At 36.4% G+C, this 14,603-nt stretch overlaps 1 protein-coding gene across 1 annotated transcript; it reads right to left on the bottom strand.

The window, feature by feature from the left end:
- Positions 1 to 6,776: 6,776 nt before the first annotated feature.
- On the bottom strand, positions 6,777 to 13,107 carry LOC103024164 (calcitonin gene-related peptide 1). Its single transcript, XM_022671356.2, has 4 exons — positions 11,813 to 13,107; positions 9,866 to 9,972; positions 8,206 to 8,331; positions 6,777 to 7,211 (listed from the first exon to the last, which is right to left on the bottom strand). The coding sequence occupies exons 2-4, from the start codon at positions 9,943 to 9,945 to the stop codon at positions 6,980 to 6,982; spliced, it is 438 nt and encodes a 145-aa protein (XP_022527077.2). The 5' UTR covers positions 9,946 to 9,972; positions 11,813 to 13,107; the 3' UTR covers positions 6,777 to 6,979.
- Between the last annotated feature and the right edge of the window lie 1,496 nt (positions 13,108 to 14,603).

The raw sequence follows: 14,603 nt of genomic DNA, 5'->3' as shown, positions 1-14,603 counted from the left end.
TATACAGACATTTTTTATTGAACATCAGCAAAATGTTATAGCACAGCAAAAAATCAACTATTATGGAGAGACAAAAATAAAAGAATGCCGAAATATATAGCCAGAATGAACCCATTTTGACAGAGTGCATTCCTGTCTGTCTGTGTGTGTGTGTGTTTCTTGGTCTGTCATATTCCATATTTAACTGTAAAGCTAATCTGCTACTTCAGATGATTCGTTGCTTATTAATCCTGATTTCTTCAGTCACACTTTAACTGCAGTTAACACGGAGAGTCAGCCGGATTGGCTGAACTGATTTGATCTCACTGCACTATTTTAAGTGTTCTGCTTAATTAATTATATCAGACGGAGGGAGGACCGACTCGCTCCCCGCATCCGATACCAGAGGAAAATAGAACTGATGGCATTGTCTGCCAGGCCTGTTAATTTCCCTCAAACCTTTAACCCTCCGCTGCTGAGTGTGTGTATGCTCACGTCACTGCAGAACGTCGCATCCACTTCATTACCCATGACCACATACCATCCTATTACTCAGTGATGGGTTAACGGCGGCGATCCGTGGCTGCTGTTGGATACAGTGGGATAAGAAGAGAAGTGGGGTGACTCCGGGCTAAAAACACTTTCCCTCTGTCATCATAATTATAATGTTTATCACAGACCGGGACAGAGTGAGTCATAACAGGGTTTCTGCTTATTAGAAAATACAGCGTATTCCACTGATGAAGAATATGTTCACCATACATTCAGAGCAGATAGAGGCTACTTAACAGAAATTACGGTTTATTGAGTTAGCGAAGTTGAGTTATCTCAACGTTGTTTAGTTCTTCAAAATGCTTTACTTCTCCAGCTCAGTTTGATAAGTTATAGAAGCAGAGGAGTGTGTTCAGTGGCAGGCTGCTGTCTCAGAGCTGCTTAATAGACAGACTGAGGAGATCCTTGGGTATGCACATCTCTGCATTACATATATATTTACATATAGGCATGTGTATGAACACATCAGTTCACTTTATTGTATAATCAATGTCATTTGCATCTTCCACTTTTCCTCTGTTAAAAGAGGAATTCATTATTGGCCATTAGCACCATCCACTGCACTGTACAAAGTTTGTCTACCCATCGCATTTATGGTTAACTACTTACCATTCTATCTACCTGCCATTCTACCTACCTACATACATACCTATCATCCGACCTACCTACCAACCTACCTATGTACCAACCTACCTATGTGCCTAACTACCTACCATTCTATCTACCTACCATCCTACCAACCTACCTATGTACCTAACTACCTACCATTCTATCTATCTACCTGCCATCTTGCCTACCTTTCTCCTACCATCTTACTTACCTATCTACGTACCTACCTACATACCATCCAAATAGCTGAAACTGATTAATTATTGTGTTCTTTAAAGATTTTTATTCTGTGGATCCTCCCCTTTACTTTGTTTGTTTATCTTTATTCCCCACCTGCAGGTAATGCTGCCTTCAAGTCCACCACAGAAGTTTGTATGCAGAACTGTGGAGCTTGTAAGCGTGACTTTTCAAATGGTTTTGGCTGGAGACATGAACACCCTGGCATAAATGTATATATTTTTTTACTTTCTGTTAAAACAATAACTAATGGTAAAAAAAAAAAAAAAAAAAACAAAGAGAAAGATGTAAAATATGTTTCTGAAAGAGTAATCTGGTGTGTGGTTTCCAGTTTTCTGGTCTCCACTATTGAAGCAAATAAAATGCTGTTCCTGAATGACTGGACCTGTTCGTGTTGCAAAGATGGTCACTAAGTGAACTAAAAAACTTTAAGTTTGGTTAAACTTGTTAAAATTGTCAACCAGTTAGCCACACTTACTTTGTATGGTCTGAATCATTTTACCTTTTAGTTTGATTCAAACCAAAAGAGCAGGTATAAAGTGACAGTCTGGACCAAAGGAACAACATTGGACCAACATTTTCCCTTACCAAAACAGGTCTTGATCTGGATCAACTGGACCATGGTCTGGATCATTCACAGAGTAAAACACTTTTTCAGTGTTTTACACTTTCAGAGCAAATCCAGAATGTTGGCTAACGGAAGGTTATCATCACCTATTAAACAATAGAAGAAGAAAAAAATTATCACAGCAGTATACTAGTGCACCACTGACTGATTAAAATCCTGACCACAGTCAACCATCAGACATCCCTTCCTATTATACGCAACATTTACATCAGCAATAAACAGACCACTAAATAAAATAACACTGTTGTTCCCATAAATTATGTGCTCACGCACATTTACAGCGTTAACTAGTAGTATATTTTACGTAATGCCCAAAGAACAACCATTATTATTTAGGAGAATATGTATGCTTTTGTGCCTTTTGAGCCACACTAGATGTATTTTTTTGGATTTTCAAGATAACAAATTGACACGCCCTGAATAAAACTGCACACTGCATTGTTCACGGCTCATTTATAGATAACTAAGATAAGGCCCAATACCTTTTTATATTTTTTACAACACAAGAAAACTTCTATGTATATAAAGCTATATGCACAACACAGATTTGGAAACACATGGTCCTTTCACAGAGCAAAAATAAATGTATCTATTTTTATATAACCTGGTCATCTCTTGTTTGATATTTCGAGGTTTGCGGGGCTGTGTGCAGAAAGTCACAGAGGAAAGGTGTGGAATTTTATTAAAGAAACTTTCATCAGTTTCCTCCCTGGTCTGGCCTCGTCGTCATGTTGGAGGTGTCAGTGGTTATATGACAGGCCGTGCCCTGTGTGGCTCAGCCCCAGCAGACTGATTGATTCATTTGTATTGCAGCCAGCGCTGGACGTTTGCTCTATTTCTGTTCATTATGGTTTTTATGACTGTGGGCAGAAAGGGTATGGCTGCTGCGGGCAGCGCTCCGTCCGCGGTGCGGAGGCAGCCTGTAATGGAGAGAAAATGCTGATGTGATAAATATGTTTTAAATGTGAGAGGAAAGAGGCTGCTATTTACAACTATGATAGATGTGGTTCTGTGTTACAAACGGACACTTGCAATATCTTACAGCTCCTTTAGAAACACATAGGGCCCTGTTTTAGTGCTGTTTAGGTGACCTGGCAACCATCCACAGCTCAGCTTGATTTGGGGCGTGTGTCTTTGCTATCGTAACAACAGGAAAAGTACGCTTTGCATGGCTTAAAGTGCACAAAAGGCATGTAGTAATTCTCTTAATTAATCATGGGTGTTTTGGACGTAACATGAAATAAACCAATCAGCATGTCATTTTACCATTCCTTTTAAGATACAGGTGCGCTTTGACTTTGGCAGATTGCTACTTCAACAGTGCAGCTAACTGAACATGTTCAGTGCTTTTTAGCATAAGAAACTAACTTTTAAATTCTCTTGGTGTAAAAATTTGTATGGCTGCCAAAAGGCACGCTGTAGGTTTGTGCACTGTTGTGTGTCCACGTGTGCATAACATTGGGCATGCACATGCATTGGAGATGCACCTGTGTTGACAATTCACTGCCAAGATAGCAATTATCATCTGACTGTTGACGTCTGTCTTGGTTTTTTTCAGTCATTGGTGCACCTGTGTTTTCCGTTGCCAAGACAGCAATACACCAGAAATGTATCTGATTTTGGGAATCAATCAATCAAACAATAGACATTGATTAAAATTGCTGATTAATAAGAAATTAGTGTATACATGTTTTTGCTGCAAAATAATTGTTATATAGCAACTGTAGCTAACAGTTATGCTTTGTAACAGTTTGTTCTAATCTGGCTTTTTTTTCAGTGACAATCTAACGTGTTAGCATTAATTATCCAAGTCACTGTGCTTTACTTTTTTTTTTTTCATTTTCCTTAGTAAAAAAGATATTATTATTATAATTGTTTTTTTTGGTAGTGGTGACTTTTTTTTTGCCAGGCAGTGTAAATGTATTTTCCATATATTAAAAATAACTGTACAATATTTGATACGCAGTTCTTTATGTTTGATGTCAGGTAGCAGGTGTACAGTACAACATCCTTGCATCTAATCAACTTTCACTGAGCAGGTTTGCATGTTGCAAATATTAGTTAGATAATATTATTTACCTATATTTGAAATAAAATAGTATTTTGTCAAAATTGAACACTTTTTGCAACATTTCTCATTAGATTAATGCAGATTTTGCAAAAGTTGTTCTGTCTAGTGAGCATATGGACAGTTATATGGCAGAGAGTGGACATGTTTTGAAACAATCAGCCTCCAGCCTCACCCCAGGTTTAATATAATGAGTGTTTACCACTATAGAAGGTGTTTTCCATCTCCTGTTTATTTTTATTATTGAAAGCTTGGATCTATAGAACTGGTGCTGCATTCTCTCCTGTTTATCTACACTTAGCATACGTTGGAAAAGCCCTTATGAGAGATGGAGTGATCTGGATGATCAGGATCAGCAGATAAACGGGATCAGAGGTGAAAAGCGCTATTACACAGAATGAAGCTCGTTTATGACTAATGCTATCCAGCTGCTATAATAGTATGTGAAAATGAGTGAATGTGGGCAGGCAGTAACTTCTTTTAGTGCTCATCAAAACAGTGGCTTCCACAGCTAGCGCACTGCAGCAGCCCTGTCTTTCATATAAGTGGTGTTTTCTAAAAGTGGGAGGACAGAAATCATCCTAAACTGAGTGCACTGCTAAACTTCAGAACTAAGAGGAGTGACCAACGTCTTACTGATTTACTTTAGGTCTGAAATGAAGAAAATTTCAACTGGAATACCTCAGTAAGTCATATTTCCTACTCAGAACTTTGAAAGAGGCTCAATAACCCAGAGGTTTAAATCCCAGATTGCTGCCTCACACATCCTATATTAGTAATTTTATACAGTTTATTATCACCTCTATTTTTAAGTGTTTTATTAGCATATTTTTCGCACTATAAGGGGCACCGGATAATTTAAAAAGTGCGCTATCAATGAACATCTATTTTCTAGTCTATAGTCATACACAAGGCGCAGCAGATTATAAGGCACATTACATGACAATAATAAGGAACAGAGGTGACGCCATGCTTTCCTTCTAATTTAATAGGTCTATCCGCTTTGTGGTTAAACCTATAGAGCTAAGCTAAGTTAAGTAAACAAAACTGTAGTTCTGAAAAAAATACTTTTCTTTTAAAGGCAAACGTGTGCTGGATGTTAATCTACATAGATTTCTCTCATGAAAACTGTTTATTTGGGTGAGTAAAGCTTAGAGATTTTCACAAGGGCTAGCCACGGTTAGCAACTAATGCCGCCCGACAGCACTACACTGAGGAACCCTGAGGGTTCTGGGAAGCCAGGGTAAAATTAGCTAGTAGTTCGTCCCACATAGCTTGTTTTAACACGGTAAATGAGCAGGCTACAGACTGATAATACTCATCTGAACTGCAAAAGAGCTAGCAGTTTGTGGTTAATGCTAACACTGCTCCAGCAGTGCTTGCCAGGGTTAGCAGCAGGTTACAGGCAGATAATACTCACCCCTGAACAGCAAAAGAACTAGCAATTAGCGTGCTTAGCAGCTAATGCTAATACTGCTCGAGTCTCGGTGCTGGATAACTAAACTGAAACTCCTGTATAACTCTGCACTTCAGCTGAGTGGCTTTACTGCTCCTTAGAACCTGACTGTTAAATCCATAAATAAGGTGCACCGGATTACAATATTCTCTGCCAATTTTGGGGGAAATTAAATTTAAGTGCGTCCTATAGTGCAAAAAATACAGTAAATCAGTCCTACACACAGTACTGTCCAACTTCTATCTGTGAACATGCCTTTTTTTGTGTTGTTTATGTGCACAAAATACTATGTAATGTTGAACTCTTATCGCTAACAATGCTAGCTTAGGTCTTTACAACTGAAGTCTAAAGTCTTTAGGCAACTGTTATTTTTTTTTTTTTATCCAAATACTTAACTAGAAAGCAGTTAACTTGGGTGATATGGCAGTCCCAGCTCTAACATCCATCTTCCAATGTAATTAGAATGCAGCATTAGCAACACTAATGATATTGAACCAACAATGTTTTCTTCACAAATACACTCAAAAAACACAACTTTTATGTATTATTAAGTATAAATTCATTAAAAATACTATACTGCATATATATTAAGTACACTTCCTTAAATTAGCGAAAGAGCTACTTACCAGCCCATATTATACATTTTCTCACATTTTATTTTATTAATTTAATTAATTTGTGATGGTATTATTATTTTTTACTATTATTTATTTGTGATTTTTGTGCAGATTTCTGAGCCTTGAATGTAAGCACTCTCTGGATAAATAATAAACTATAAGGACAAAAGTATTGAGACACCTATTTATTGAATCCATTATTTAATCTGTAATCACGGGTACTAAAAAGATTTTGTCCTGCTTTTCTTGGATTAACTGTGTCTACTATATTTTGGAGCATTGCTGTGAAAATTTGATTGCAGGCTAACTTCACTGATTATAATCATGACCATACATTGTGGATAGTGTAATGGACAACCTTCCATGACTTTAAAAATGGAATGTCCAATTCATCTGCATCAACTATCAAGCCAATAAGCTCGACTTGCCATGAGCAAGCCAGTGTTCGGCTTCATTCACAAGATAACACCATCCCACTTCATTATCAATTTACACAATGTGCTGTCCAATAACATTTGCCATTTTCTTTATAAACACTGCTAGAAACACATCCTTGATTCATGTTCATTTATTAGTGCTGCTAATTTCACTGTTAAATTATGTTAAATAATGTTACACACAGAACTGGACTTGAGTGTATATTTTTTATTATAAAATCAAATGAAAACAAAAGGCTTTAATAATACATTATTGTTCTTATTTTATTTCCTCTGCAGTACTTGGTTACTGTACACGGTGGCAGCTGTGTGGGGGTGTTTTATACCAAAAGGCACTGACTGTTAAAAAGCGGACCAGTTCAGTAATCACTGTGGGTCAGGTATATTACATTTCTTTCATATTTTATTATTTACATATGTTTCAGACAGGACGGGATGGACGGTGCGCACTAGAGAGGCGCTGAGCTTCGAGACTGGAACATCTCTCTTTCCGTAGGTGCTGGAGCCCACATTAGTGGGGGAGTAGACGGTGCCCATGGTGTTACTGGAGCGGACGAGGTAGTCTGCCAGTCTCTGAGTGACACACGTGGCTGTGTTGCATCTTCTCTTCTCTATGTGATGCTGCTGACTGTTGGAATAAACGACAGGAACTTCAGACATGAGCATACACAAAGACTGCACTCAGGTATTATCCATATTATATTGAAATTTTTTGAGCATTAATTCATCTCGCTGATTCTTGACATCCCACTTCTCCTGTAACATACGGGATTCTCCCACTTACTGATAATGGATCCCAGATGCCCACAATCATAAAAATAGAAAACAATTATATATCAGGCTCATTTGAGTGCTTTTTGAAGGTGATTCTGACTGGTCTATCCTTGTGCTTAATAGACATATCAGTGTTGTCTGTGAGTGGGAATTACATCCTGATTTGTCTATTTTTTAGAAAGATACTCTATATTTTTGAAGGTAACAGCTCATTCCATTGAAAAAGCTTTTTGTGTCAATTAAAACATGTTTGTAATTGAGATTTGTGAGTGTGAAGAACCTTCTGATGATTTAAAGATTTTTTTTTCTTGATTTTAAGGTTCTTAAAGTGATTTTTCTGTTCATGTTATTCCACTGTCCAAAGTATTATCAAGCCTAAAGTGGACAGATTGCTGATTTCCAGCTTTGGTGGGTGAGTTAGAGCAGGTCATTCAAACTTGTGCTGGACTCTGGCCCTTAGTTCCTTTCCCTAAACGACAGTTTGTAATTTTTTACTCTTGAGAATGTAAAAAAAACACAATAGAAAACACAAATTTCATTCATGATAGGGCTGTAGCAAGAGTGCAGCTCATGTTTAGTAGTATCTTCGCTTTATTGGTCTCCATCCAATTTACACTAGTTATGGGTCATTTCTGAGTCTCTCTAGACAACAACATCTGCTAAATAGCATCAATATAATTGTACTTAATATTAGTTAAAAAGAACTTTGACAAGTAATTAATTGAACCTAAAGACTCAAAGAAATAGCTAGATGACCACAGAACTCCACATCACCTTTTAGCAGAAAAAAAATCCCACCCCCTGCCTGCTAGATCTTGACTCCCATGCTAAGCGTTTAGCATAAGTACCTGTTAAGTGCGCTGAGTCCCCTCTGGGGTCGTGACCCAGCAAATTCCAGAAAAGGAGTCAACGACAGACCCGGAGCCATCCAGCCTTCTGCCTCTCCTGGCCGTTCAGCGGAGGAGCTGGAGTACCTGCAGGAACACAGAGGCCATGAGCTCAGAGAGTATCACTCAGTCCACTTTAGCATGATTAGCTCTCCACCCAAACGCAGAGAGCCACCAAGTCATCACCTGCCCTACAAATGCACACTCTGTTCACATCAAATACATAGACATATCATTGCTTCTGAGAGCCCACAGCCTCTGAACTCCACCTGAAGAGTTCTACTGAGATAGCAGACAATGAGGATGAGCCCAATGTGTGGCAGAGTGGAATTAGCTGGAATTAGCCCTTCAGAGCGTCCATGTCTGGGAACTAAGCGCACTTCATCTGCACTCGTCTTTATAAGGCAAATGCGCTGGATGAACAGGTCTCATGATGAAATGACCTGACCTGTTCATGATCTATCTATAAGTATTAATTATTACGTAGCCATTTGACTAAATCTGTTACATAACATTAGCCAGGTTTCTGTTCCAGGTGTGTTTCCAAGTGTTTCTACAGCTATGCAAAGACATTAACTTTAATCATTATTGCAGTAATTCACAATCTTTTTATGGCTGTAGATGTCAGGCAGGATGAATGTTGTCTACTGGAATGCTCATGCCATCCTGACAACATCCACCAATCATCTGGGAGTGCAAACAAACCAGACAGTTCTGGAAGAGAAGCTTATTTAGAAGAGAAGCTATTTTAGGTGTCTACACAGTCTTTAAAAAGCTGCGTGTCATGATTTGGCAATCCATATGGTCAGATGTCAGAGTAAAGAATATTATAGGGAGTATAGGGGAGAGTAGGGTAGGATAGGGACGCATATATAAGTAAGCATATTAAAGTATATCTTAGTATAGAGTATTGGGTAGCTAGCATAGGGTAGTACAGGGTATTGTAGTAGAGATCATATAGGGAGTATAGAGTACCACTTGGTAGTGTGGGGATATATTATAGTATAGTATAGGAAAATGTTGGGAAGCTTTTATTATAGGTAGTATAGGGGAGAGTAGGGGAGTTCATGGAATACAGGGGAGTATACCTTAGAATAGGGAGCATATGGTAGCGTTATAAGATATATAGTAGCATTATAAGATAATAAAAGGAGTATAGAATAGTAAAGGGGGAAAATTATAGTTAGTATAGGGTAGTACAGGGTGTTATAGGTGAGTTACAGGAGTATAGAGTAGTAAAGGGAGTAAATTGTAGTTAGTATAGGTAGTACAAGTTGTTAAATGAAAGTTATAAGACAATAAAAAGACTTTAGAATAGTAAAGGGAGTAAACTATAGGTAGTATAGGGTAGTGTGAGGGTATAGTATAGTGTAGGGGGTATAGTATTGCATAGTATAGTATAGGAAACTGATTTTTGGGAAGCTAATGCACTCAGAAGACTGAATTGGAAAGCAAATGCCTGTGCCTTAGTCCGCTGGACCACTCGGAGCCCCAGCAGTCTATCTTTAACTGAAGATGTTCTACCTTTTTTATAGAAGTTAAGTCTCAGCCTCAGGTTTGCTTCGCCCACAGATAAATATGTGCAGTGTATTGTTGGTTCAGGAATTGAGCTGGTGCTGACCTGTAGTTGGGCGCTGTGGTCACACACTGTAGAAGAACGAGGAGCAGCAGAAGCAGGACAGGCACTTTCAGATGATACATCGCAGCACTGGAGAAATCAGCAGATAACTGATGAACAGGAACAAAGGAACAGAAGAATATACATCATTCTTACATGTTGTACGTCAAATTCTTCTAAAAAGCTGCAATTTTTAATTTGTGCGTGTGACAGTTTGAACTTCTTATTCAATGTTTTTCTGTGTTATTTATTTTCTACATTGTAAGAAGTAAACAAAAAACTGAGATGGTGATTTGGGATGAGCTGGAGCTTCACAGCATGAAGGAAAAGCAGCAACTGTTGTTCAGCACCTTCAGAAACTCCTTCAAGATGCTGAAAAAACTATTCCAGGTGACTCTACCTCTTAAGGACCTCAAAGATAAAAGTATAAAACATATTTTGGTTTGTTTAATAGTTCCTATTTACAAATTAATTCTGCATGTGTTCCTGTAGAGCTTAAATATAGTTTTCAATATTACAATATTACAATATATAATGTAAAAAAATATATATAAAAAGAAAGAAAACACATTGGATGAGAAGAGGAAGTGTGTCCAAACTTTTGACTGGTAATGTATGAAGTTACATTTAGGATTTAAAGATACATATATTTTACTGTAATGAGTGATTATAGACCTTATCACATTATTATAAATTATTTCTCTCAGCACTAAGGGAGTTTATAGTGTAGAAAGTTCAGACCTCATTAGAACAGATGCAGAGAATCAGAAATACAGTGAACAGAGTGGATGTGTTCAATTCTCAACTTATTTACCATCATTAAGCTTTTATCAATCTACCTGCTGTTATGTTGTGAACTAATAATAAATAATACTTTAATAATGATAAATATAAGACTCCGTTAGGGGAGATGATGTAATGAACATAGTTATGTACTGTCACCACTCTCTGTATTGTAATGTTATTTACAGTATATTTATTCTAATATACTAATCTACTCAGATGAGGATATTTTCCTCATAATTTTTAAAGGCGACAAAACCTAGTTTTTGCATAGTAATATATGTTTTATTACTTATTAAGTTGTTTATGAATAATAAAACAACAACCTTTAATGTGACAAGTTGTTTTAAACATGTGTTTGTCTTATATGCTTTTATTATATTATAATATATAAAATATAATATGCTAAATATAATGTTTGACATTACTATTCTAACCATGCCATTCTAACCTTTTTTAAATGTTTAGAATTTTAATTAAATCAAAACGGTCAGTACAGACTATTGTATATACAGTAAGTAAATGTGTCCAAAAATATAATAATAACAATAATCATAATATGGTAATAGTTTAATTCACTTTTAGTTCAAAATGTTTTAGTCACATGCAGTATATGGTCATACACAGTGCAAATATTAATTTTACTAAATTATTTAATACCTGCTCACTCACTCAAAACAGTAAGTATAGAAATCAAACTCAAAATATTTTAATGTTTTAGAGATATTAATAAATTAAATAAATTTAAAAAATAAAGATTACGTTAAGAAAGTACAAAATGATCTGATATTAATTTAAAAACACTACATCCTAAATATTAGAAAAATATATTTATTGGCATTTAAGGTGCATTTTTTCCAGTATAGGAAATTGAATGCACATTTAAACTAAATTAATTGATCTGAAACCATCAGAACTGCAGCATACAGTAAAATATTTTTGTATTCATTGTAAAAATTACATCCACAAAATATGTTTTCTTATCTTTTATTACTAAATTATATAATCGTGACATTTCTCACACTATAAATCACACTCAAAACCTGGTCTTTAATATAATTAATACACACTTTTCCAAAATACGAGTGGAAATACACACAGACATGCACACAGATTCACACAGAGGCTGAGAGGCAGATGGCTCAGCTAAAAAGTTTTCCCACTCACCTGCAGGAGTTTCAGGGGTTCAGTGAAGAGCTGCACTGGTATCTACTGGGAGGTACTGGTGCTGGGAGGTACTGTCACTGGTTTCCTCACTCTCTCTCTCTCTCTCTCACACACACACTCACACACACAGCCCAGCCACCCTGTTATAAGCTTCTCCCTCAACCACTTGTGACATCATGCCCATCCAAATATAGCTCTCAATTTCCCTCTGAGCGCTGGGCTGGGGAGGAGGGGTCCGCCTGAAGAATCCCAGCCCACCGCTCGGGTCAAAAGCGCCACACACACTCGTCATCATCTTAGTCATCCTCATAACTGACAGCCTCATCAACGACAACCTCATCACTCACCTTTCATATAAAAACGCTTCCAGAAAAAAAACTTCAGAACTTCTGTTCTGCATTAACCCCTAATACTGTATATACAGTACCAGCTAGTTTCATTTAACGCTATTCATTTTTCCAACATTACACATTTTTGAAGAACACATAAGGAATCATATAGTAAGTTAAAAGTGTAAAACAAACCAAAAAAGGTGTCACTTATCTGGTGTAACTCTGATAAACGTATCCTGTGCAACAGGTGGTATTTCTTTCCTGGGGCTGTCCTGATGAGAGCCAATTTCATCATAATGTTTTTGATGGTCTTTGTGACTTTTAAATTGATCAGATTGACTGACCATCATTTCTTAAAATATTTTTACTTTACTTGAGTAGTTCTTGACATAATATGAATTAGAACATTAATCAAATATAGGTTTTTTACTGTATACTGTCACACCTTAGCCTGTGTCTGTCCTGTGTTTTGGTTTTCTGTGCTCCTGCCCTGTTTCCCTGTCTTGTGTCCCCAGCCATGTGCTTTTTTGAGCACATGGCATTGTTTTGTTATTGTCCTGTCTCCGCCCTGGCCCCGCCCTAGCCCTTCCCTAGCCATTAGTGTTATCACCTTGTGTCTTGTTTGTAACCCCACCCCCTCATTACCTGTCTTCACCCTCCCTGTGTATAAATAGCCCAGTGTATGAGTGTTTGCTTGTGGAGTCTTTTGTATCTGTGTCTTGCAAATAGCCAAGTTTTGTATTTTTGTGACTGCATGTTCATGAGTAGAGTTTGTGTTTTGTGTTCCTTAGTATCTTTTTGATACAACGATCCAGGTCTTCTGTTTTTGTATTTTCTAGTTATTCTACGGTAAAAGTTATGTTTTAGAGTTTCTTGTTTCCTCAGTTTTCCTAGTCTTTGTCTTAGTTAAATTTATATCCTTAATCTTGTTTTTGTGTTACCCACGTTTTGTTTTCTGTTTTTATTAATCTTGTTTGTTTATTAAATATTTATCTGCACTTAAGTCCACCTCCTCATTCGTGACATATACCAACTCTACATCTTCACAACTTTACAACTGATGCTCTCAAACAACACATTAAGAGGCAAGAAATTTAACTAGTTAACTCTTAACAAGTTCAGCACAGCTGTTAACTGAAAGCCATTTCAGCTGACTCAACTTCATAAAGCTGACTGACTAAGAAAATGTAAGATGTACAAAGAACAAAATGGTCTGATATTAATAATAAAATTAGAAATATATTAGAAATATATATTTATTGTCATTTAAGATGCAATTACCTTTTTCAATGTAAGAATTTAAATGCAAATTCAGACTAAAGTAATTGATCTGAAACAATCAGAACTGCAGAATCTAGTAAAATATAGAACATTACCTAAATAGAGCTATTCACTGTATACCAACTCTACCTGCAACTGGTGCTCTTAAACACATTAAGAGGCAAGAAATTCAAGCAATTAACTCTTGACAAGTTTAGCACAGCTGTTAGCTTAAAGCCATTTCAGGTGACTTAACTTCATAAAGCTAACTGACTAAGAAAATCCAAGATGTACAAAGAACAAAATGGTCTGATATAATTTTTTATTTAAAAAAAATCTTTACTATTAGATATATATATCCATTGGCATTTAAGATGCAATTACCTTTTTCAATGTAAGAATTTAAATGCACATTCAGAATAAATTAATTAATATGGAACAATCAGAACTGCAGAATCTAGTAAAATATAGAACATTACTTAAATAAGGCTATTCACTCTATACCAACGCTACCTCTTCACAACTTTACAACTGATGCTCTCAAACACATTAAGAAGCAGGAAATTCCAGTAATTAACTCTTGATAAGTTCAGCACAGCTGTTAACTTAAAGCCATTCTAGGTGACTCTACTTCATAAAGCTGACTCAGAAAATGACTAGACAAGCTGTCATGTAAGCAAGATGTGCTAATTTGAAGAATCTTAAATATTAAATATATTCTGGTTTGTTTAACACTGTTTTTTTTTTTGTTTATTTAATAATTTCATATGCTTTTCTTTATAGTTTGGATGACTTTAGCATTAATCTACAATGCATAAGATTTTATAATAATGAAAAAACACTACATTTAAGGTGTATCCAAACTTTTGACTGGTACTGTACATATACAGTAGAACCACATGCGCAAGGGGTATTTTTTTCCAACCTTTGTCAAGCACCACAGTACAGAGTTACATTCACAAATACCACTTATAACTTTACTGTTCTCCATGTTCATTTCTCTGCTTTCGGAGGGACTTGGAAATACAGTGTGTTATAATCAGACTAATCCATATTTCAGATCGTATTTGTGAGAAATTAACCAAATATGAAAAGGTACACTACTTTCATATGAAAAGGTACACTACTACAGCTTTAATGCTATATAGTACATTGAAATTATAGAGCAACATATGCTGCCCTCAAGAATGCATCTTTTC

The sequence above is a fragment of the Astyanax mexicanus genome, chromosome 2 (genome assembly GCF_023375975.1).
Source record: "Astyanax mexicanus isolate ESR-SI-001 chromosome 2, AstMex3_surface, whole genome shotgun sequence".
In the NCBI taxonomy this organism is placed as follows: Eukaryota; Metazoa; Chordata; class Actinopteri; order Characiformes; family Acestrorhamphidae; genus Astyanax; species Astyanax mexicanus.
Note: the sequence above shows the minus strand (reverse complement) of the source record. Positions and strands in the feature narration are given on the sequence as shown.